Consider the following 26,285-nt stretch of genomic DNA (forward strand, 5'->3'; position numbering starts at 1 on the left):
CGCAATCATGGGTAAGACTGCCGACCTGACTGCTGTCCAGAAGGCCATCATTGACACCCTCAAGCAAGAGGGTAAGACACAGAAAGAAATTTCTGAACGAATAGGCTGTTCCCAGAGTGCTGTATCAAGGCACCTCAGTGGGAAGTCTGTGGGACGGAAAAAGTGTGGCAGAAAACACAGCACAACGAGAAGAGGTGACCAGACCCTGAGGAAGATTGTGGAGAAGGACCGATTCCAGACCTTGGGGGACCTGCGGAAGCAGTGGACTGAGTCTGGAGTAGAAACATCCAGAGCCACCGTGTACAGGCGTGTGCAGGAAATGGGCTACAGGTGCCGCATTCCCCAGGTCAAGCCACTTTTGAAGCAGAAACAGCGGCAGAAGCGCCTGACCTGGGCTACAGAGAAGCAGCACTGGACTGTTGCTCAGTGGTCCAAAGTACTTTTTTCGGATGAAAGCAAATTTTGCATGTCATTCGGAAATCAAGGTGCCAGAGTCTGGAGGAAGACTGGGGAGAGGGAAATGCCAAAATGCCTGAAGTCCAGTGTCAAGTACCCACAGTCAGTGATGCTGGTGTTGGTCCACTGTGTTTTATCAAGGGCAGGGTCAATGCAGCTAGCTATCAGGAGATTTTGGAGCACTTCATGCTTCCATCTGCTGAAAAGCTTTATGGAGATGAAGATTTCATTTTTCAGCACGACCTGGCACCTGCTCACAGTGCCAAAACCACTGGTAAATGGTTTACTGACCATGGTATTACTGTGCTCAATTGGCCTGCCAACTCTCCTGACCTGAACCCCATAGAGAATCTGTGGGATATTGTGAAGAGAAAGTTGAGAGACGCAAGACCCAACACTCTGGATGAGCTTAAGGCCGCTATCGAAGCATCCTGGGCCTCCATAACACCTCAGCAGTGCCACAGGCTGATTGCCTCCATGCCACGCCGCATTGAAGCAGTCATTTCTGCAAAAGGATTCCCGACCAAGTATTGAGTGCATAACTGAACATAATTATTTGAAGGTTGACTTTTTTTTGTATTAAAAACACTTTTCTTTTATTGGTCGGATGAAATATGCTAATTTTTTGAGATAGGAATTTTGGGTTTTCATGAGCTGTATGCCAAAATCATCAATATTAAAACAATAAAAGGCTTGAACTACTTCAGTTGTGTTGTAATGAATCTAAAATATATGAAAGTCTAATGTTTATCAGTACATTACAGAAAATAATGAACTTTATCACAATATGCTAATTTTTTGAGAAGGACCTGTGTATATATATATATATATGTATATGTATGTGTATATATATATATACACACACACACACACATATATATAATTTTAGTAGTTTTACAACTCAAACATTTTCACATTTGTCATAAACTCATAATAGTTTAATAGTTAAAATTATTGGGGGGGGATCACGTGATGCTTTCATGAGCCAAGTCGCACATTAGCTAAGCTCTGTGTATATTACTGTCTTTTACTGTTGTTTGTCTTTTTTTACATTTGGGGTAGTTTTTCATTTGTCGTTGGTCTGGAGATATCACGCAGTCGGAAACTCGCTTATCTTTCACTATCATCCTCGCCAATTAAGAAGAAAACAAAACCAGCAGCCGCGGCGGGCCGAGCCGACATTGAAGACAACATGGCGATCACTATAAAGCGATTTGAGGACATTTTGAAGGCTGAATTAGCAGCAATGCGCACCGAATTTTCTCGAATTTTTCTCTCCCACGACGGCAAAGAAGCGGAGCTCCTTCAGAAAGAGGCAAGTCTGCAGACCTTCTTCAGTATCCTGCTACGCTGAAGATCGTCATGAAACACGGCGAGACCAAACTAATGCACTCCCCGGACGAAGTGCGTCAATTCCCGAGCTCCAATCCCGCTCCTCACTCTCCTGGGATGGACGTGGCACAAGGGTTTGATAATAGCCTACCGAGTGACTGGACTTCTGATTTGCTGATCTAGAACTTCATGTGACAATCGCTACTGGCAGTTCTTCATGTAAGCTAGGAAACTTGGTATCACTAATGTACAGTTTTCAATGTACATGATACAATTATTTATGTTTGTTTCCTTGTTATGGAAATAATATTTTTTTTTATTACTTGTGTGAATTTGAAGTTATTCTGTTCTCTTATAAAAGGGCTAATGGCGGGGGTTCTAAAGAATGGTACTGGCTGTCATGTTACTGTCACTGATTAAGACAGGGGAGGGTTTTCACCCCAGTCTGTAAAAGTTTGATGGGGTGGGTTTTCTTTATGTTAATGGCTTTTTAAAGGCAGACTTGAGTTAATTCATTTGCAGTGGTATAACGTTCTCTCATTTGTTCAGTTCACTTATTTATTTGATAGAAATTACTGAAATTAATATAATAAGTTGTAATGCCAATGGTTTAAATGGCCCCCATAAACGTACAAGTTTTTTACAACTACTGCGACAAAGAAAGGTTAATGTTGCTTTGATCCAGAAAGCTCAATTGTGGAAGGATGATGTTCATAGATGCAATAACAAATATTACGAGGTGGTCTCTTTTGCTGCGACTGACAATAAAACTAAAGGTGTTTTGATAACTGTTTGAAGAAATTTAAATATTTTCATTTTGGACAGAAATGGTGATAATGCTGACAGAATTGCCTGCACATCCCTTGTGAAGAGTAGTTCTCCCTGATCCTAACTGATAATTCTGTTGTTTCTATCTCAGTTGTTTGCTTTTTCTCCTCGTGCAATCATGCAGACCATTGTTGTTCTTGTATTCATGTATGTAATTTTTTTTTTGTTTCTTTTAATGTACAGTTTGCCTTTTAAATAATAAAAAAAACATAGTATAGTTACAACACAAAATAGTTAAAATTATTTACTTTCATTTTACTGTATGCTTTAATTTTAGTGTTATATTTTAATTATTTTAATTTTAAACAATTACTCATTTTAATCCTACAGTTTTTATTCTAAAATTATTTCAATTTTACATTATGCTTTTTAATTTATTTGTGATATTTTCATTATTGTTTTAAAATGACTTATTTTAGTTTTACATAATTGTATTTTTGTTGGTTTTAATTTATAAATGGATTTGAATTGAACATTTTATGATTTAGATTAAGTTTATTTTAAAATTTTGTTTTCATTTAAAATTGATTTTTAATGTCCTTTTTTAGCCATTTTTTACTTTAATTTTTTTATTTGAAATTTTATGATTTAAATTTTTAATAAGTAAAAATTTTTTTACTTATTAAAAGTAAAAAAGTAAAAATTAATAAAAAGTAATAAAGTAAAAATTTTTACTTTAATTTTTTTATTTGAAATTTTATGATTTCAATTTTTAATAAGTATATTGAAATTATAAAAATGTAAAAGTAAGGTAAATAATTTTATAGTAAAGACACAAAATAAGTAATTTTAAAAAATACTTTTTTTAAAAATTATTTAATTTGTATGAGTTTAATTTTTAGAAAATGTATTTTAAAGTAACTTAATTTTAAATTTTTATGCTATTAATCTTCAGTGTTTTTATTTTGAAATGATTTTTCTGGTTTTCTTATTTAGTGACTCGAGTGAGATGTCTAGAGATGACACATGTAGATTTGTCTGTGCTGTAATGAAGACATGTTGAATATTTCTGATCATCTTCATGTTTTCCTGCAGAGATTTGTCTTTTTTTGAAGATCCCACTGATTTACCGATACTCCTGTGTTTCTGCACAGGGCTGGATTGCAAATGTGCGAGGAGATTCCTTCTCTTCTCAGGGCAACCACATCAAGTCCAGCTGCAGCCTCGTGGCCTTCAACACCGATCATGCTGGTATGAACATCTGAGCTCCTCTGACAGCATTCACACATCAGATTAAACACCAGGAGAAAGCAGTCTGTTTTGCGTTTGTAACCGTGTCTGTTGTGTCTCTGGAGGAGGTGGGATGGTCGGTCTGTCTTCTGTGAACGCCGCCGCGTCTGACGGGAAGTGGACCGTGACCCAGATTTCATGCCATGCTGGTGAGATATTAACAATTACAGGTCTAACACACTTGGCTCATTCAACTTCATTTGGGGCAAAAACGGATGTCCGTGAGGATGCTTGGAGCAAATAAAAGCAGTGTCCCGCTGCGCCAGGCCAATGTCACGGACTCACAGTTAACTAAAAATAAACCCCAATGCTTGCGACCCATATGAGTTTGTCCTAATTCTCTTTCTCTTCCTGTCCCAGACCTCGTGACCGACATGGACTACTCACCGTTTGACGACTATCTGCTGGCGACCTGCTCGGCTGATGAGACGGTGAGTCCCCATAAACCAGTGATCGCTTATTCTGAGCAAAACCTGACCGCTTCAACAGGAAGGAGATGTCTGAGTCACATGGAAGATGAACAACCTTGTTTAGGGATGAGATCTGATACCACATTCCAATACCAATTTAAAAATTTTTCTTCATTTAAAATATTTTTTATTTTGTAAAATCAAATAAATCCATAAAAATAAATCAGTAAATGCATACATTTAATATTTTGATATTTATTTTAAATTTAATTTTAATATTTTTTTTTTCAAATCAATTGTTTTTAGTTTAAAGCTATTTATAAGTCAATGTATTTATTATTAAATCAATATAATTTATTAGTTTATTTTTAAAATTCTGTTTTTTAAAGAGCTTTATATATTTATTGTTTAATTTATTAGTTTTTTATGCATTTTAAATCAATTAAACTAATAATTTATTCATGTATTTATTTTAAATCTATTTTTATTTTTAAATGTATTTCTTTATTTAAAATGTTTATTTTGTAAAATCAAATAAATCAATCGAATTTGGTTAATTATTTTTTTTTATTTAATGTTAAAGATTTTTTACTACTTTTAATTAATATTTAAATCAATTTATTTAAAATATTTAGTCCACTTATTAATTTATTTTAATTAATAAACTTAATTAAAACACTTAACCCTCATCCATAAGTGTATGTACAGATGCATAGGTTTTGATTTTTAGGGCTTTTTATCTTCAAATATTTTTTTCTTCCTTTCCTTCATTCGATGTGCATCGTTGGCCATCAGCAGTGTGTTTATCTGTGTACATCTGCTGATCTCTTCAGCTGTTTTGTCTGTTCAGCTTGACTACAAAACAGCAAACACACACAGTCACGTTTAGTTTTGGTTCAATAAATAGTGTTTTTTAGCAGCTATATCAGGCTGTGCAGAGGTTGAGGAGGTTGCTCAGGTCAGGGTTTGAAAGCTCAGCAGAATGAAGAGGCAGACCGTCCTGACGAATCATATTCCAGCACATCTGGCCTCCACCTGACATCTGCTCCAGCGTTTGTCTCTCTCTGAGCTTGGCTTTAGCAGTCTGCTCACACAGTGAGAGTCGCTCAGTTTGGGATGTTTCCCAGGGTAACCACGCTTTCTGCCAAAATACCATGCTAACATTTATTACTCCAGTTGAACTGCTGTATTATTGGTATCAGTCACTTCTGACAGCAGAAAATACATTCAAATCACTGTAAAAATTAAAACTTCTTTTACTTCTTAAAGATCCCATGTTTCTTTTTTTTTTCTCTCTTCCTCTTTCCTTTTCTTTTTCTGTTTTCTTTCTCTTTCTCTTTCGCTTTCTTTCTTTCTTTCTTTCTTTCTTTCTTTCTTTCTTTTTCTTTTTTCATTCAGAAATACATCCCATTACAAATACCGAAGAATAAATAAATAAATATTTTACGCATTGTTTCATTCAGAAATAAGTCAAATCATTTTATATATTTATTTATTTATTTATTCATACTTCAATTTTGTAATGGGATGTATTTCTGAATGAAACAATATTAAGTGAAATCAAATCAAATGTAGGTGGGACTACTTGATTTTATTTATTTTAATTGCATCTTAAAAAGTAGGCTGTAATATTATTGTTTTATACATATATAATATTTTAGCATGGCTTTGAATACATCAGCAGAAGGAAAATGTATTTTTTCTTTTTTTTTATTAAAATCATAAAAAGTATATTATAATTTTTTTAATAAGTACACATTGATTAATTAAGCACCATTAGACCAGGGACATTTTTTAAAACTGTAAATTTTGATGTCATGTTGTGTTTAGGGGTATACCAATGATTTAATGGATTAGAAGATGTAGTGGATTTATTTAGGATCTGGCCCAGTGCAGTGTTCGGTCATGTGACTCTGTGTTGGTTCAGGTGAAGCTGTGGCGCGTGTGTGATCCGGATCAGGAGCAGCCCAGTAATGCGGAGGTGACTCTTAGCGCCGCAGACGGCCGTCTGGAGATCGTCCTCTTCCACCCCACGGCCTCAGGGCTGCTCGCCGTAGCGTCTGCGAAGGGCGTCCAGGTGTGGGACGTCTCACGGGACACCGCTCTGACAGGTACACCTTCTGCATCATACCTACAGCCATCACTATCAGATTCAATCTCGTCTTCAATTACTTTACTTTAAGTGTTCACTTAAGCCCTATTCAAACGCTAATTGTTTTTCACGAGTTAACTAACTGTTATTTGTTTGTTTGTTTTGTTTTTATTGTATTTTATAAATTTTTATTAATTAACATTTTTTCAAATTTTTAGAATTTTATTTCTTTATTTTTCAACCTATCTATCTATCTATTTGTCTGTCTGTCTATCTGTCTGTCTATCTATCTCTCTCTCCATCTCTCTCTCTCTATTTTTAATTTAGCTGAATTCATTTTTTTTTCTCCACACAAATATGAGCCAAATTACTTGCTGTTTTTTAACAGGCAAAAAGATTGTGTTGATTCACATCCAAGCAGATTTACAAAGACTAAAAATCAATTTGAATTTTTTTTGTTGACTGTTTATGAATATTTTGTTTATTGGAGCTCTCAAGAAGAATAAGAATCCAGACGGGTTAAATGTTGAAATGGTCTCGTCGTCTGAATCGATGAGTTGTAATTGGCGTCTGAATAAGGCAGTTCATGAGGGTTTTGTCTGCAGCATTTTTGTCTCTGCTGTGTGTTTTTGTTTGTTTTGTTTCTGTGTTTTTCACTGTTTGGTTTCATCTGCAAGCCTCTGGTGGTTTCCAGGGCTGTGTTTGTTACGGTCCTCTGGGGTCTGGCGTGGAGTGGCTGAGGTAAATGTTTGAGCTCAGGAGCCCCTCAGAGCTTTGGGCCGCGTGGCCATGATGGCTGCTGGCCTGCTCAAGCTCACATCACTGTCTGCCTTCATCTGCTCTCATGCGCTTGAGTCCCTGCTAGCCTGCATTCACTCTGTCTGTCATTGTACACCAGTCACCTCAAGCAAAACCAATTCAGCGCCACATAACTGGATCTCTGAGAACAGGAGAAATGTTACATTGACAAATAGCTGAAATAAAATGTAATTTAATTTAATTTTATAGTAAAGTTTATAGTAAAGTTTTTTTTGTTAAATATATTTTTTTATTTAATTAATCAATTAATTAAATTTATATTTTTATATAATTTATAAAATGTATAAAACCAATAAACTACCAGTGTTATTTTAGTATTATTTGCATACTACTAATCAATCAATCAATCAGTTAATTAATTAAAATGTTTTTTATTTGTTTATTTTTATTTTGAGATGTATTTATTTCATACATTATATTCATATGTTTAATTTTTTTTATTTGATATATTTATATATTACATAACTGGATCTCTGAGAAACTGAGAAATGTTGCATTGGCAATTGACTTAGCTCTTACTTTTTATATTTTCAGTTTTGTTTTTTATTTTAGTTTGTTATAGTAATTTTACGTGCTTTTAAAAAAATATATTTCTTTCAGTTTTTGTTTTTATTTCAGTGATTTTAGTATTTCAACTTATTTCAGTTAGTTGCAAAGGCAAGATTTCTAGTGTAATTTTCAATTTTTGTAAATGCCTAGTTTCTCCTCAGCGGCTCTCTGAGATGTGTTTGAGCTTCACAGCAGCTTTTCCCAGTGCATTGGTTTGCACCAGCAGACTCTCCTGACATACACGCGTGTGTGTTGAGCTCAGATTCCCAGCACTCTCATGCTTTTCTGTGTGTGTCCTCCCTGATATCACGTCTGAGAGTTTGTGATCTTGCATTAAATGTTGATCTCCTGAATGTGTGTGTGTGTGTGTGTGTGTGTTCGTTCAGTACTGCAGCAGCATGAGGATCAGCTGCAGGGTTTGGCCTGGAAGGAAGACGGATCTCTGCTGGCTTCATCCTGCAAGGTAACAGCTCTCTACAGCACCGGCTCTTCTAGATACTGTTTTAAAATATGGGTCACACGTCTGTTCTGATGGCTCTTAGACAGCAGGAATAATCAGTGCTAAATGCAAAAAAATGAAATGCAGCTGTAATTGTGTGTAGTTGCAAAATACCTGTGTAAGTAAGTAGGCTTATTCACTTGGAAATGGAGATGTTTCTGATGTTTTATAATGTTGTGAATATTTAGAATAAAAATAATTTATTATTATAGTATTATTTTAGTGACATTTGAGATGCTGTTATAGTTTTCATGAATATTTTTAAATGCATCTAGTTTTTATTTCAGTTTTAGTTGTTTAAGTACATCAAGTTAAACTAAATGAAAGTGAGATGTTGCATTGGCAAATAATAATAGATGAGATCAAATACGTTTTCAAACTTAGAGATCAAACTTTTTTTTGTCATTTGTTTTTCAGTTAATTTATTTTATTTTTGACTAGTTTTATTATTTCAGCTTCTATTTATAGCTATAATAATCTTGAAATTAATTTATTTTAATTTTGGCCATTATTTGTACATTATCACTATATTTAAACAATATATTTATTTATTTATTCAGTTTATTTTAATTTTAGTTGGGAAGTTTTAGTAATACTTATGTGCTTTTGTAATCGTAATATTTAGTTTTTATTTAATTTTTAGTCATGGTGGTAATTAATTATTTAATATATTTATTTATGCAGTTAGTTGTTCCGGTAACATTTTTTTTAATTTCAGCTTTTTTACAAAATGAGAACATTTAGCTGTTTTAGTTTAGTTAACAGTAACAACACTGATTCAGTTAAATTTTTTTAACAGTGAATTTGCATAAACCCAGATTAGAATATATTTGAATTGATTTAATAGTAGTGAACATCAGAACCTCAGACAGCAGCACATTCTCATCAATAGATGTCGCCAGAGCATGTGTTTTTCCCATCATGCGGATCATTGCACTGATTGGTTTTATTAGAGAAACACACATTATCACGTCCACAGGGTGAAACTCTGCAGAGCGTCCTTTACATCTAATTTGAGGAAGTTGATTACATCTGGCCTCTGAAAATCTGTTAATTGCACATCAGCTGCTATTTCATTATGCAGGACAAACTCTTGCTGTAGCCAAACGTGTCAGTATGACACATGTCTGTGACTCATCTGAAACGTTAAACCACATGGCAGAAGAGTTTCTATTTTTGGGCACAAAGGTTTGTTTGGCAGGAGCAGTGTTTTGATTTTGAGTTTATGAAAAGAGCTTTGTTAAATCAACTGGAGGGACTCAGTTTAGTGATGGAAATGGAAATTTGATGACGTTATTTTCCACTTAAATCTTGATACTGCAGTCATCTTACAAAAAGTGTAATATATTAATATAAATATAAAATAAAGATTTTTATATTCATGTATTATATTTACATATTTATAAAGTTAAACATAATTTAATAAATAATATACAATATTTTAAAAAATATTATAAATTGATGTGATATAAATAATTTAATACATTTTAATATTTTTATAGAAGTGTATTAAATTATTTTAACTTAATTTGTTTTAAAAGTAAAATATTTAAACCTACAGTGGTGTGAAAAAGTGTTGGCCCCCTTTCTGATTTATTTTTTTGCATGTTTGTCACACTTTAATGTTTCAGATCATCAAACAAATTTAAATATTAATCAAAGATAACAAGTAAACACAACATGCTGTTTTTGAATGAAATTTTTTATTATGAAGGGAAAACTAAATCCAAACCCACATGGCCCTGTGTGAAAAAGTGCTTGCCCCCTAAACCTAATAACTGGTTGGCCCACCCTTAGCAGCTACAACTGCAATCGAGCGTTTGTGATAACTTGCAATGAGTCTGTTACAGCGCTGTGGAGGAATTTTGGCCCACTCATCTTGGCAGAATTGTTGTAATTCAGCCACATTGGAGGGTTTTTAAGGTTATGCCACAGCATCTCAATAGGATTCAGGTCAGGACTTTGACAGGCCATTCAGAGGTGGATTTGCTGGTGTGTTTTGGATCATTGTCCTGCTGCAGAACCCAAGTTCGCTTCAGCTTGAGGTCATGAACAGATGGCCGGACATTGTCCTTCAGGATTTTTTGGTAGACAGCTGAATTCATGGTTCCATTTATCACAGCAAGTCTTCCAGGTCCTGAAGCAGCAAAACAGCCCCAGACCATCACACTACCACCACCATATTTTACTGTTGCTATGATGTTCTTTTTCTGAAATGCTGTGTTACTTTTACGCCAGATGTAATGGGACACACGCCTTTCAAAAAGTTCAACTTTTGTCTGGTCAGACACTTTTTCACACAGGGCCATGTGGGTTTGGATTTTGTTTTCCCTTCATTAAAAAAAACCCTTCATTTAAAAACTGCATGTTGTGTTTACTTGTGTTATCTTTGATTAATATTTGAATTTGTTTGATGATCTGAAACATTAAAGTGTGACAAACATGCAAAAAAATTAGGAAGGGGGCCAACACTTTTTCACACCACTGTATATACTCGTCAAATTGCCTCAGAATATATTAAAAAGATCAGTTGATTGATATATATTAAGATAAATTAAGACTGCCAAAGTTAACGTATAACTTTTGAGAATAATTAATCTCGTTTTTCATTATTACAGTTATTTATGCAACATAATCGCCACATCTACCTAATATGAAAAACGCACATCAGTCTTTAGCCAGAGCTTCATTAAAATGATGGAGAAAAACTTTTTAATGACCAATTAATTTACAAATCTAATTCAAATGGACATTTAATAAAATAGTTTAATTGCTGTTTATTTATTTGCTTACAGTAATTTAGTTTATTTATTTTTCTGTTTATTCTATTTATTTATTACTTAATTTAATGTATTTAATGTTTGTTCTTTTTTTGATTATTATTTTATAATTGTTTGTTTTTTGTTTATACTTATTTAAGATTCTTTTTTTATTTATACTTATTTGTTTTCATTCTTTATTTATTTATGAGTCTTGAGACCATTCACAGTTTGAAACTTGTGTCATGTCTGCTGAGAACTGAAAGCACACCTGATTTAGGCGGCATCTACAGCTAGACTTTGTTGCGTTTGAAGTATTGCAGAGAAAGGAGCGTTTTACCCGGCGCCAGACCCCCAGAGCGGCTGATTTAGCACCCTAAAACACAGAGTCTGACCCGGGTACAGAGAGTTACGCTCAGCCGCCCCGGTGGAGGAAATGGGGTGCGATCCATAAAGAAATAATAACAGAGCTGCAGAGCTTTTCCATCAGCCTGTTTAATGCTCTCAGAGGTGCAGAGCCAAAGGATGCTGGAGTTTATGGCTGCATGATGGATTTTAGGATTACTTTATGAGGAAAAATGAGGCCGTCTGTGTTTGCATTGAATGCTTTGTGAATTTTATTTACTTTTTTTTTCTCTCTCTCTCCCTCTGCTTCTAGGGTAGTCATTCCTGTATTAACACGTATCATTTATATTGTGCAAAATACTGGACAATTATATACATATTATTTATATTTAGGTATTTTAAAAGTTTCTACATTATTTTTTATTTAATTTCAAAACAGTTTCATATTAAATTTATATATTTTAAAATTTATATATAATTTTATTAAATGAATTTTAAGCGTATATGTTTCAATTAAAATAGTTGAATGTTAATTTAATTTTTATTTATGTATTTTAATTTTTTATATTAGTTTAATTTGTTTATTTTTATATTAAAGTTTAAAATGATTTTTAATGCATTTTAAAATAATTTTATATTGTTTTATTTATTTAATTATTTATTAAACTGTTAAGAATAATAATGACAGTGTAATAGTGGACCAGAATTCATCCTAAAATATCAAGAGAGAAAAACAAAAACAGGGCAAAGTGGAAATGTGAGACCGCATCACAGACTGAGCTCAGAGGTTGTGGCCTCAGTCGAGTCTAGCTGTAATTTAAGCAAATAGACCCTTTAATCTCCCCAGATCCACCTTATTAAAGCAAACCAGCAGCGCCGCCAACATGTGCGTTCAATTGCAGCCGTTTTCCCCCGTTAGGTGAACAGGAGAAGAGAAGCGCGGCTTGTGACAGGCCTTGTTTGGAGGCATGGACGCGCATATTTTACAACACCAAACATTCGCCACGTGAACACAGACGCTTTCATCCACTGGGACTCGGTGGACGGTTATGATTAAAACACAAAGCATTAAAGCAGGTGTTGATTTATGGGCTTGTGTTTTTGAATGTACATACTGTAGTATAACATTTATTTTTTGCTAATTTTTCAGTTTATTTTCTTTGCAACTCGACACTTTCACTAAATCCCCATGTTTAAACCAGTCAGTTAGTGGCATTTGCTAAGTTAAGCATCATTATTACTATTGCTAATATATAAGGTTAATTTATAAATAAACGTCTTAAGTATTAACTAGCTGGAGGAGAAGAAAAAATGTATCTGAAGTAAATAATAATAAAAAAAAGATAACATGACGAATTTTAGGATTAGTTTGAGGAAAATTTATACATTTTAAAAAATTTTATTTTAAAAACCTCCATTTGCCAAAATAGAGTTTTCTCCTATAATGCCTGATGAGGTTAGAGAACACCTGATAAGAGATCAGAGACCATTCCTTCATCCAGAATCACTCTAGACCCTTTAGATTCCCAGCTCCATGTTGGTGGTGCTTCTCTTCAGATCAGGTCACTCATTTTCTACAGGGTTCAGGTCAGAGGACTGGAATGGCCAGCAGAAGCTTGGTTTTGTGCTCAGTGACCCATTTTTGTGTTGTTTTTGAGGTTTGTGTTTGGTTTATTGTACGATTGGAAGATCCAAACATGGCCCATTATAAGATTTCTAACACAGTCAGTCACTTGTTGATTTTTTATCTGTTGGTATTTGATAGAATCCATGATGCCATGTGTCTAAACAAGATGTCCAGGACCTCCAGCAGAAATATAGGCCCACAATATCAAAAATACAGCAGTATATTTCATTGTACACATGGGGTACTTTTTATCCCTGTGTTCACCAAACCCATCTTGAGTGTTTGCTGCTAAAAAATTTCATTTTATTTTCATCTGACCATAGAAGCCAGTCCCATTTGACGTTCCAGTCGTGTCTGACAACTGAATATGCTGGAGATTGTTTTTGGATGTAATAGGAGAATTTTTCTTGAAACCCTCCCAAACAACATGTGGCGATGTAGTGCTGTTTGACAATTTTTTTTTTTTTTTAAGGTTTTCTGACCCCAAGACTCAACTATTTTCTGCAATTCTCCAGCTGTGGTCCTTGAAGAGTCTTTAGCCACTCAAACTCTCCTCCTCACCGTGCATTAGGACGATATAGATACACATCCTCTTCCAGGCAGTTTTGTAACATTTTCTGTTGATTGGAAAATCCTAATTATTGCCCTGATGGTGGAAATGGGGATTTTCACTGCTCTAGCTCTTTTCTTAAAGCCACTTCACTAATTTGTGAAGCTCAATTATCTTTTGCTGCACATCAGACATATATTCTTGGTTTTTCTCATTGTGATGGATGATTAAGGGAATCTGGACTTTGTTTTCCGTCTTGTTTATATTTCTGTGAAACAGGAAGCCATTGCTGGATAATTTCAAGTTCATAATCACCCTGGAGCGCTCAAAATTGTGAATATCAGGACTTCTAGGGGTACCAATAATTGTGTCCAACATGTATTTGAGAAAAACATTTATTTCATAATGAGATTTTCCCCCTTTTTAAATACTTATTCTCCAATGAAAGGTTAGATTTTTGTGATTTTAACAATGCACATTTATTTTCACAGCCTTTGATCATTCTATTTTTTTTTCAATAAATGTTTCTATTTTAGATTTTTATTTATATTTAGATGGAAACAGACTGTAAATGGAGTGTACAGTATGTGTAATACTAAGCTATATTCCACCCTAAAACCCTAAAGAATATAAGACCTCATGACCAGACAGTGTAAGAAGAAAATGCCCATTTTTAATGAACAGTTTTAGTGAAGTTTCTAACATTTAAACAAACTGCTGGGATATTATCTTACTAATTCATTAAATCATTGAAGTTTTTTTTAAAATTATTATTGAAGTACTAGAGCAACAAGGGCTGCCGTTCAGTTTGTTGGCAGCAAAAGAGGATTGTGGGATGTTTACTTGAGCAGGAATGAAGCTCATTTAAATGAATGTGAGCTGAAACGACACGCACTGATTAAACGTTGCAGGGGTCGGACGTGTAATAAAAGCCTCCTCTCTGTTTAAAGCCTCACAGACTCTGCTGTGTGTTCACACTGTGTGTTCACCCAGCCGCTGCTCTGGGATCAGTGCGGTCTACTCTGAGTGCTCAGGGGTGAGTCTGATCTCTCTCGGGACTGCAGGGCATTGTGGGTGGGCTGAGCAGCGTCAACCTATAAACAGCATAACTGCACAGTGCATGACATGACAGATAATTTCAATAACAGACTCTATACAGTGAGGGAAGCTGCTAGTCGCTGCTGGTTTCACAATACGGGTTTGCTGAAGGCCACTATGTAGACTGTTCAGAATGGGACAGTAGCTGACTGCATACTGTGTAGTGCACACTCAATACGCAGTCATAATTATTATTATTATTTTATTATCACACATTTGAAATACTACCGCAATGATGGTCATCATACAACCTCAATACTACCATGTTTAATGATGTAAATAAGGTTTTAAATGCAGTTTGTGATTAAACATCAACTTTTGGTCATCTGATCGACTCGAGTGTCAAATTAAGAGTGTTAATTTACAGTTGATATTATTATAATAATAATAATAATAATAATAATATTACAAATAATAATTCATAATTATTTAAAAAGAATGTCATAATAATAATACTAATAGTTTATTATTATTATTATTAATAATAATAAACAGTTAATTATAATTTTTTAAATTATTTTAACAATTATAATAATCATAATCACAGATTTTTTATTTATTTATTTATTATTATTTACAAAACTACCAAACCTGTTTTTGTTTTTTTACTTTGAACGACAGTATATGTAATAATAATAATTTTATCAATGTTATATTATTATTATTATTATTATTATTATTACAAAAATGATCTAAACATTTATTCTACTTTAAACCAAATAATAAAAGCTATATTTAATATTTTTATCAGTATCAATAAGTCACAATAAGTCAAGTAGTATAGTAATGTAGTATGGTAGTATCCTGTTCCAAGTAATGTTAGTTTTCACTTTATAAAACTCTCAAATCCATTATTACTCATTTCACATGCAAAGTCCTTAGCCAGTTATAACAGAGGTCAGAAACAGCTAAGAGATGTGAAATAATGACCATTAACCTTGACTAAGATCAGAAGAAGAGTACAGTAGTGTTTGAAAACCTCTCCATCGTTGGTGCTGCTTGTGCTCTTTTATTTTTTACTAGTCGCAGTGAAACTGTGTGGCTCTTGTGTGTGAGCCCAGCGACTGCTGTTTGTGTTTACGCTGTTGTCTTGGTTTGGATGACTTGTGTCTGCTAGTGGTTATTGACGATGTCTTATGGGTGCATTGTGGGTAAAAAACATTATTCCCACTGTCTGTCTCTCGGCACTGAAACCACACTAGTGAGCTGCCTATGTAGGTGGAATTTAAAAGCTAAAAATAAGCTTCTAAGCTAAAAATACACTTATTTATTGTGTTAAAAGAAAAGCATGTCACCGTAATACTAAGAATATTCACAATAATTGTTAATCCCGATTAGAAATGGAGTATTTATCTCATTGTCTGTGTATTTTCTGGTTCTTATCTGTATTGATGTGGTGTGTGAGAACATGTCAGTCTCTGCTCTTCATTACGGATCTGTTGTGTCGCAGCCTGTTCCCATTAGCGCTCGTTTCCTCTTGCTGATCCCGCTCTCCGTCCTGATTGGCTGTGTTTGAGAGTGACGGGGTCGTCTGATGGTCACTGATTGACTGAACTGATTTTGACGGCGAGCTCAGTCTGCAGCAGGATTTACGCTGCCAGTTCTGTTGACAGACTCATAACAAATCCCACATGAAGCTATTTCTACCGTATCATAATAATCCAGACACAGCGGACTCAAACAAATGCTTAAAGAGTCACATTACAGTCATTAAAAAAGGCTTATAATAAGATTTGATGCAACAGTATCACGAGTGTGAGAAAATGTGGCATGGTGTTGATGTTAGAGTGTATACTTGTATAATTTTTTTTGATATTTATGTAGTCATTTTGACATTTGATTATTTATATATATATATATATATATATATATATATATATATATATATATATATATATATATATATATATATATATATATATATATATATCAAGTGTTAATAAATAATATTTTACATAGTTAAACTTAGAAAACGGACTTTTTGAAATAACATTTCTTCAGTCAAATGATTAATTGCATTAATTGCATGTCAAATGTTTTTTTTGCATAATATAGATGTGTGTGTGTGTGTGTAATGTGTATAGTTATGTATATACAAATACACAGGCATGCATGTATATATTTAAGAAAAATGTGTTAAGTTTATTTAAAATATTTATGTATTATCAATTATATTAATATAAATACATACATGGAAATATTTTCAAAATATATACTTATGTGTGTGTATTTATACACATAATAAATATACACACATTTATTATGTAAACAATCTTTTATTTTGAATGCGATTAATCACAATTAATTGTTTGACATCACTATTATTAATGCTATTTATTTACCTTTGCGGGTGTTTTGTTTATGGTATCTTTTAATCTGTTGTTGACGGACTCAAATCCAAAAGAAATGCCACATTAAGCCATGTTTACCATTATCATAATTGAAGCCCTTCAAAACAAAATCATAATAAATCATTTTAGAAATGATTAAAGTGTTATATTAAAGATTTTGGACCAGTTTAATGCAACATTATAGGGATTGTGGCATGAAGAAATCTAGATATAGATATTTTTATGCTATAATTTAGTTTAATGGTGGGAAATAAATTATTCTATGATATGTATAATCTATAATATCTATAATATTTTTAATAATTGAAGAAACAAGCTTTTTTTCTTTAATATTAGAAAAATATAAGCAAATATTAAATATTTAAAAACTTATTAGAACCCCTCCCCCCCATTATTCCTCTCTAATATTGCCTTAACTGTATTATTAATAATAAAAAAGTATTTATTTTTGCTTCTATTTCTCATGCTATAATAATATCGTTCTGTTTTATCCTCTGTGTTTTTGTTTCCTCAGGACAAGAAGCTGCGTCTCTTCGACCCTCGGGCCCAGCCGTCAGCGGTTCAGGTAACGTTCAGACATCATCTGTTAAACTCTCACCTGCTTCTGCTCGAACACTCAGAGACTAGATGATTATTGTTTTTATTCCCATATTATCTGCTATACTACTGTTTACAGGTGAAACATCAGCACAAACACACTGGTTAGGGATCTTGATGACCGTGTCTAACGTCTATTTATTTTTGTATATCATTTTATTTCTAACTACTACGTTTCATTTAGTTTCTTTTTTTTGCGATACTTGCATGAAAATGTTTTACATCAAAAGCACCTTTTGTCTTTGAGTTAAGTTTTCCAGCACTGTGTGGAGAGCTGTAAAAAAGGTGCCAAAACTTTTGACCAGTGAACTTTTTCTGTCGTTCTTTTCATTTATAAATGAAATAAATCATTTTATAGAAATGGGACTTAAGATAAGTGGTTGTTACTTTATATTATTATATTCAGAGCTGAGCATAGGAAACATTATATAAATATTGACTTAAATAGAATGTGAATAAGTGTACAGCACCTTTCAAAAGCCGGGCATTGGTCCGATTTTTTAAAAAATGTTTTTGAAAGAAGTCTCTTCTGCTCACTAGGGCTGCATTTATTTGATCAAAAAACAGTAATAACAGTAATATTGTGAAACATTATTACAATTTAAAATAACTGTTTTCTATTTGAATATATTTTAAACTGTAAATTGTTGCTGTGAATTTTCTTCAGTGTCACATGATCCTTCAGAAATCATTCTTATAAACTGATTTGCTGCTCAAGAAACATTTCTGATTATTATCAATGTTGAAAACAGTTGTGCTGCTTAATATTGTTTGTGGAAACCGTTATACGTCTTTGTTCAAGATTTGATTAATAGAAAGAACAGCACTGATTTGAATGTCTTTATTTGATCATTTTAATGCATCCTTGCTGAATAAAAGTGTTAATTTATTAAAACAAACAAACACGTTCGAACACTCCATATGTAACACTTTATTTGTTAGTTAGCCTACTCTATTTGCTTCTTTTTTTTTTTTTGCTGCATTCACCCCTCAGGTTTCATATTCTATATTTATCCAATCAGATCAGGCTGTTGCTTCAGCAGCTCATTCTGATTGGTTGATTGATTCACTCATGAGCCGGTGGGAAACCGCTGAACCCTGGGAATCAATGCAGCACGATGCCCGTGTGAACATGACTGTGATTTTGACTGTCGAAACCTGTTGAGCGTCTGTTTGAGAGCCCATCAATCCCAGCCATTTAAGCAGGAACGAGGAAGTTGGGGTCAGATCAGACCAAACATTCCCACAGTCCTCAGCGGAGGTTTCTCTGTGTTGGTGCTCATGGATTAGATATTACCCTGCTCTCTGAGCGAACAGCGGCAGCTCTGACACGTCTGGATGTGGCGTGATCTCTGACACACACACTCGTGTTATCTGCTGCTGGATGTTTCCCAGTCTTTACTGTCGGGCTCTTCTCAGGTGTGTTGTCAGATTTGAGTTTCTGATGCTTGTCCTGTTCAGAGTGTTTCCTTTATACCTCCTGTCTTCTCATCTCAAGCTCAGTTGCTTTGGATGTATGTAGTGTGCATGATTTGTGTTGAGGCATTTTAATGGTAGTCAAGCCTGGAAGTCTTGTTTGTGGACTTTCCCAAAAGGTTAGGATGCATTAAAGACAATGCAGCTATATTAATTTCAAATGATTGCTTGTAAGAAGAAGTTGCATAATTTTGTACTTTTACATGTTGTAGGCATCTGTTGACCAAAGACGACTTTAGAGGCACTGTTGGAAATCCAGCCCACTTTATGCATTTTTGAATAACTTTAAATGTGTTCTGATTGCTGGATCACTACATGCATTTATACTTTGTAAATAATTCAAACATTTTTCAAATAATTTTAAAACAATTATTCATTCATTTTAAATAATTAAGCAAAAATCTAATTTCTTTGATTTATTCATTCATTCATTCAATTAATGAAGTAAAAATCACAACTATTTTATTTTTCTTTTTTTTACATTTTCATGAAGAAAATTTATTTGTAAGATACTGCATACAATGATGACAGAATTTATTTTTTCCTTTTAATTCCATATTCATTCATTCATTCATTCTTTCTAAATAAATAAATAATTAATCAAGCAAAAATCACAATTATTTTATTATTTGATATTTATTTTGTTACATTTTTCACATTTTCTTGAATTTGTTTTTAAGATATTGTTTTAAATAATTTTAATTTTCCCCTTTCAGGATTTTTCTTAAATTTTTTTTAAACACATTGTCTTGTTTCGAGCATAAACCTCACAACATTTAGTTAGTTATATGATTAAAAAAAATAAAGATATTCTCTAAAGGGCTAAGAGAAAATGAATTAATTAAAAGCAGTAAAATAAAGTTAATTCAAGATCTTTTAAAACAAGTTCTAATTTCCTACACTCAAAACAACAACAACAAACTATTTTAGCTTCTTGTTCTTAAACCAGAAAAGTATATGTACTTATTCACTTCATTAATTTTAAGTGAATTATACTTGCAAAATGTGCAAAAATGGGGGAAAAAGTACATTTCAGGTACTTTTTTGCAGTTTTGCTTTGCAAGTGAATTTATCTTGTAAAAAAGACAAAAACAAAAGTCTTTTTTGTTGTTAGTTTTCCTCTGCACTCTCAGAAAAACATACAACTGTAGTGGTACCTTTTCAAAAGGTACGTCTTTGTACATTATTTACCTCTAAAGGTGTATCTAAGTACCTTAAAGGTACATTTTAGTACTAATGCACATATTAGTACCTAAATGGTATGCCTACCTGTTTGAAGGGTACTGCTAGTGATAGCTTTTATACTTTTAAATCTTTTTTTTTTTTTTCTGGTCAGTGATGGATTCTGGATAAAAAAAAAAAGAAAACACCTCAGGGATCTGAAACTTTGCAAAAACATGAGATGAGAAGTCTGGCTTAGCATCTCTCTCTCTCTCTCTCTCTCTCTCTCTCTCTCTCTCTCTCTGTCTCTCTGTCTCTCTGTCTCTCTCTCTCAATTCAATTCAATATGTGCTTTATTGGCATGACAATTGTTACAATGTATTGCCAAAGCATAGTGTTTACATTAAATATAGAACAAGTATGTAAAAATAAATAAATAAATAAAATAAATAAAAATAAAAAAATACATGCATGTGTATATATAATTAAACAAAATAGAACAAATCAATTCTAGACTTCTGTGAACAGTTTAAAAGTGTGTGAGTGTGTGGGCGCATCACTGATTTGTTGACTCCTCCCTCTTTTTGTGACAGGCATCAATGTATCTTGCTGCTAGTGAGATACAATCTTGTTTTTCACCTAATAAATACTGAAGTTGTGTTTTCTTGTTTAACATTTTGAAGTCAGGGTAAAGTGTTTCAAATTTGGGATAAAATGCCTCTCTCTCTCTCTCTTTCTCTCTCTCTCTCTGTGTCTCTCTGTCTCTCTCTCTCTGTCTCTCTCTCTCTGTCTGTCTGTCTTGACCCCTCCAGCCTCTCACACTGAGTCTGATTCCTGACAGAGTGGCTTGTTTTCTGACCACATCCAGCTGGCACCACAAGAGCGGCGTGTGCTCCACCGCCCCCATTAGCATCACATTCACTCCAGCGCCTTTAATGAGCCGTCACGGGCCAACCCTAACAAAACACACAGCCCGACCTCTGTTTACTCACAAAAACGTGAAACGCCACAGCCACGCTCCTTTACTGACAGCTCCACAGCGATGATGCATGGGCCACAGTGTAAACAGAGATGCGTCTGATCGCTGCAGTGTTGTTTATAGACTCCAGCTCAAGCCGAAAGCAGCCGTTTGTCATCGCAGAGCACGTATAACAATGCTTTCATGCGCCGGGCGATGAAAACTGTCCGTTTATGGAGCAACCGCCGTTCTTCGACAGATCATCTGATTTAGACAGGTGGGGTAAAAATAGAGGCTAATTGTACATGGTATTTAGAAAACTGTGTAATTTGCGCTTTTGGACGGCACGAGTGCGATCTGTAATCAGTGCTTGTGTACGCTCGAGCACACGGCTGTATTTAGGTGGCTGGCACGAGCGACTGTGCTCCAAACTGTGGTTTCCAGTGCCGCTCGCTTTGAGATTTCCTGCTGCGTCTTGATTTTTAGATGATAAATGCATATTTAGGGGCCTCACTCGCACCAAACCGCTCCAAGCTCAGACTAGTTTTTGTTTTTTAGACTTTGGCTTGTGGTTTGGTGCATCCTTAACCTCCTCATCACCGTGAGATGCATCTATCCATTTTTAGTTATGTTTATGTTTTAGATGTAATACAACGTATAATAAACAAGATACAAACTATGTGAACAGCATATCTGACACTATTTCTAGAGAAAATAATATTGATATTATTCTTCATAGTAGGCCCCTATGTTTTCAAAATATTAATTTATTGTTTGTTTAAATAATGCCATTATATATTTTTATTTTATATATAATATTCATTTTTCAAAATATTCATTTATTCATTTGAAAAAAATAGTCAAGTTAATATTAATTTAATTTTTTATTTTAATGTATTTATATTTTAGATTTAAACTGTTAATAAAGGTGAAATCATAAGTATTTACATATTTATTTAATTGTATTTATTTTATTTAGACATTTATAGGAGACATTTTATTATTTTTTTAATATTTGTCAAAATATCAGAATGTAGCACAATTTACCAAAATCAGTTTAATGAAAAAATTATTTTAGATGAAATTTAATAAATAAACATTTTTAGTTTTTATTTTATTTTATTAATATATTTGTCAAATATCACAATATAGCACAATATATCAAAATCACAATGTTTAATTTTATTCACATCATTTTGTTAATTTTTAATTTTAATTTATTTATTTTTATTTTAGATGTAATTTAAGTATACATTTAATAAACATTTTATTTATTTTTTATTTTATTAATTTTATTAACATAATTGTCAGAAACCACAATATAGCATGATATTTCAAAATCAATGTTTAATTTTATTTAATTTGAATGTATTTTAGATTTATGCGAGATGTAATTTAATTAAATAATAATAATAATAAGTAGCCGTTATTAATCAATTAATTTATTTATTTATCCATTAATACATTTGTCAAATAAGTCACTATGTATTTACTTTTTAATGAATTAATTTTATTTTATTGTATTTTTAATTTAAACTATTATTCAAGTGAAATGAAAATCATAATTATTTACTTTTTTATTATTCATTTTTGATTGTAAATAAGTAAACATTAAACATTTTTTATTCATTTTATTTAATATATCTAAAATCACAATGACGGTTATGCACATAGAGTGGGTAAAATTGCACTCTATATTGCACTTATAGCCATAACAGAAAAGTTACATAGAATTTTAAAATTCATGACTCTGTAAACCTAATAACCTGATAATTTTCCCTCATTTCCCTTGGATTCCAGCAAGGGACTTGACAAAACTATCCATACAGCATCTGTTTTCACCATTTCAGCTCTGCAATTGTCAGTAGTTCATCCATCTAATCAGTCCCACCGCTAAAAGAGCAATTTAGACACTTCACAGCTCGAATAATAAACAGTCGTTTACTGAATGATTCATGTAAGCGCTTTAACAGAAATGGCCAAAACCATGGCCGCTTGTCTTCCTTTGTACGTGCATTATTGTTTATTTGAGGGATGAATTTAAATTTTCTGTGGTAATCCATATTAAATATGAACGGCTATCATCAGAGCTAGTATCTGGAACATAATTCATAACCTCTGAAGGGTCACCGGGTTTGATGAAGTTTCATTCCCAGCATGCTTTGCTGTCACGTTCTGCGGGTCTTTTGCAGTTTGCATTCATTAGGGGACTCATGGTGTCACGCAGGTCTTTAGGAGACTCTTGTTTTCTTGATGCATGTGTCTGTGTGTGTGTGTGTTTCAAATTACAGAGCTGAAAATACTCCTCATAGTTTCAGGCCACGCTGGTGCGGTGCGGTCCCTGGCAGCGAGAGGAAACAGGAAAGGGAATATTTTCTGGACACAGGGGCCAGATTTCTCGATTTCGTCTTCGGTTTCTGCTGCATTTTGTGAAATCAGAGAAGCTTTGGAATGGAGGGGGCAAAAAACGCAGACTGAGCGACTGCAAGGGTTTGTGGGAGACACACACAGACGCTTCACAGAAGAAGGAACAAGTACACTGGGTTATATATAAGTCCCGCAGGTTACACTTAAACCAGAATACACTGAAAACAAGTAGTGTACGCTTCAGCAGGAGAATGGAAGAAGTCCATAATTCACAGCAGATAATAGGAGAAGCATCATTATATCCAGATAAAGTATAACGGAAAGTACTTTCAGTAGCAACATGCTAATTCTTATCATTTGAGACCGTCTCAATGGGACCTTTTGATATGAGCGTCTTAAAAGAAGATGTTGGACTACTGCATTTTGTGATTAAAGACACAGCAGACTTGTGGTGTGCCATGGAGCGTTTGCTATGGGTTTATTTCCATATGTAATGTTGAGCGTTATTAATATATATAAAGATGAAAGTTTTTTTTAGTGTTTCTGAAAGAAGTCTGGCTGCATTTATTTAATTAAATATACAGTAAAATTAGTCAAATTGTAAAACAAATGTGAAATTTAAAAGAACTTCTATTTGAATATATTAAAATTTAATTTAATATATATGCTCAAGAAAAAAAGTAAAAGTAAAAAGTAAAGTCATGACGTATTGTCAAGTATGGTGACCCATACTCGAAATTGGTGCTCTGTGTTTAACCCATCCAAGTGCACACACACAGCAGTGAGTAGTGAACAAATGCACACACACACACACACACAGCAGTGAGTAGTGAACAAATGCACACACACACACACACACACCGTGAACACACACCCGGAGCAGTGGGCAGCCCGGGGAGCAGTTGGGGGTTCGGTGCCTTGCTCAAGGGCACCTCAGTCGTGGTATTGAGGGTGGAGAGAGCGCTGGACATTGACTCCCCCCACCTACAATCCCTGGCGGCCGGGGACTCGAACCCGCAACCTTTCGATTACGAGTCCGACTCTCTAACCATTAGGCCACGACTTCCCCCTTTATGATTATGCTCAATGTTGAAAACAGCTGTGCTGCTTCATATTTTGGTGGAAACTATGATGCATTTAAAAGTTTGGGGTAAGTAGGAGTTAAAAAAAATACTATTATGCATTAAATTAGTCAAAAGTGACGGTAAAGGCATTTATAATGTTACAAAAGATTTCTATTTCAAATAAATGCTGTTCTTTTTAAATATTATTTGTAAAATAAAATCTCAGGAGAACGTCCACAAAAATATAAACTGTTTTTGATAATAATCAGAAATGTTTCCTGAGCAGCAAATCATCATATCAGAATGATTTCTGAAGGATCATGTGACACTGAAGACTGGAGTAATGATGCTGAAAATTCAGCTTTACATCACAGAAATAAATTACATTTTTAAACACACTCTCATAGAAAATGGTGATTTGAAATTGTAAAAATATTTAACTTTTTCCAGTCTTTACTGTATTTTTGATCAAATAAATGCAGCCTTGGAGAGCAGAATCTCTATGAAAACTTTAGTAGATTTTAGATTACTTTTAATGCAAGATGCACTCTGTATTTGTATTTTTGTAGACTTTACTATGATGCTGAAACGTAATCATGCGGTCAAATTTATGGGTTAGCAGCGTAGGCTCGTGGTTCATGAAGTCCTGCATCTTTTCTGATTTAAAATGATGAGTAGCTGTTGAAGTGAGCAGCTGGATCTTAAGGCAGTCTTGGACAAGTAACAGTTCCAGTGTTTCTGGCTTCTAAACGTCTTTCTGTCGAAGTTTGAGATGAAAACAAATGTGAAACGTTCACAGCTCGAGTCATTCCCAGTGAACCTGGCTGTGCAATTTCCATATGGAGGAAAAAAAGTGTTTACTGTTAGGGGATGTGTAATACAAACATTACGTTCTATACTATCAACATTTGTAAATATGATATGCAACATTTATTGTTTTGCTTCAGGAAAATTTTACTGCATTGTGCAAAAATGTGACGTTGATTTATGTGGAAGGGGATGTTTGCTGGTAATGGTTTATCAACTATTAAATATAGCCCATTTAAGAAAAAAAATATGTTTATAAAATTATAAGTTTTTATATTAATTGATTGATTAATGCTATGCATTTATTTTTGTACTTTTTATGCATGTATTTATACTCTTTTTTTTTTTTTTTTTTTTTTACATTTACGTTTACTTGTATGTTTTTATTTTTAAATGTTTCATCATTTATTTATTCAATAATTTCACTTATTTAATTACTTATTTTGTTTATTTATTTACCTAGTTGTATTATTTATTTATTTATACATTATGTATTGATTTGTTCTGTATTCCTTACCCATTTATTTATTTAAAGAAATAAACTAAATTGGTATGAGTAAAATATATTTAACACATTTATTTTTATAATTTGTTTTTGTTTGGTTTTTGTCAATTTATACTTATTTTCTGTTTTACATATAGTTAGTTTTAATTATTTTTCCTTTTTATTTTGACTTATTTATTAATTCTTTAATTTATTTTTACTTATTTTTGTTTATTAATACATTTTTATGTATTCAAACATTTCACTTAATTACTTATTTTATGTTTATATGAACCTATTTTCATTTATTTATTTGTTTATTTATTCATTCATTGATTTTAATTAACATACATTTTTTATGTATTTATTTGTTTTGTATTTTTTTACCTGTTTGTTTGTTTGTTTTTCAAATTTATTTAAAAATAT

The 26,285-nt window shown here is 33.2% G+C and overlaps 1 protein-coding gene across 1 annotated transcript in view; it reads left to right on the forward strand.

Moving 5' to 3' along the window:
* Positions 1 to 26,285, forward strand: part of LOC306864209 (coronin-7-like) — a 157,526-nt gene that overhangs the window by 3,890 nt on the left and 127,351 nt on the right. Inside the window, exons 2-7 of the mRNA XM_079408039.1 lie at positions 3,711 to 3,807; positions 3,912 to 3,995; positions 4,207 to 4,277; positions 6,184 to 6,367; positions 8,103 to 8,179; positions 17,460 to 17,510. Coding sequence (XP_079264165.1) covers positions 3,711 to 3,807; positions 3,912 to 3,995; positions 4,207 to 4,277; positions 6,184 to 6,367; positions 8,103 to 8,179; positions 17,460 to 17,510 — 564 coding nt within the window. The remainder of the gene's footprint in view (positions 1 to 3,710; positions 3,808 to 3,911; positions 3,996 to 4,206; positions 4,278 to 6,183; positions 6,368 to 8,102; positions 8,180 to 17,459; positions 17,511 to 26,285) is intronic.

Source organism: Barbus barbus (genome assembly GCF_936440315.1).
Source record: "Barbus barbus genome assembly, chromosome: 4".
Taxonomy (NCBI): domain Eukaryota; kingdom Metazoa; phylum Chordata; class Actinopteri; order Cypriniformes; family Cyprinidae; genus Barbus; species Barbus barbus.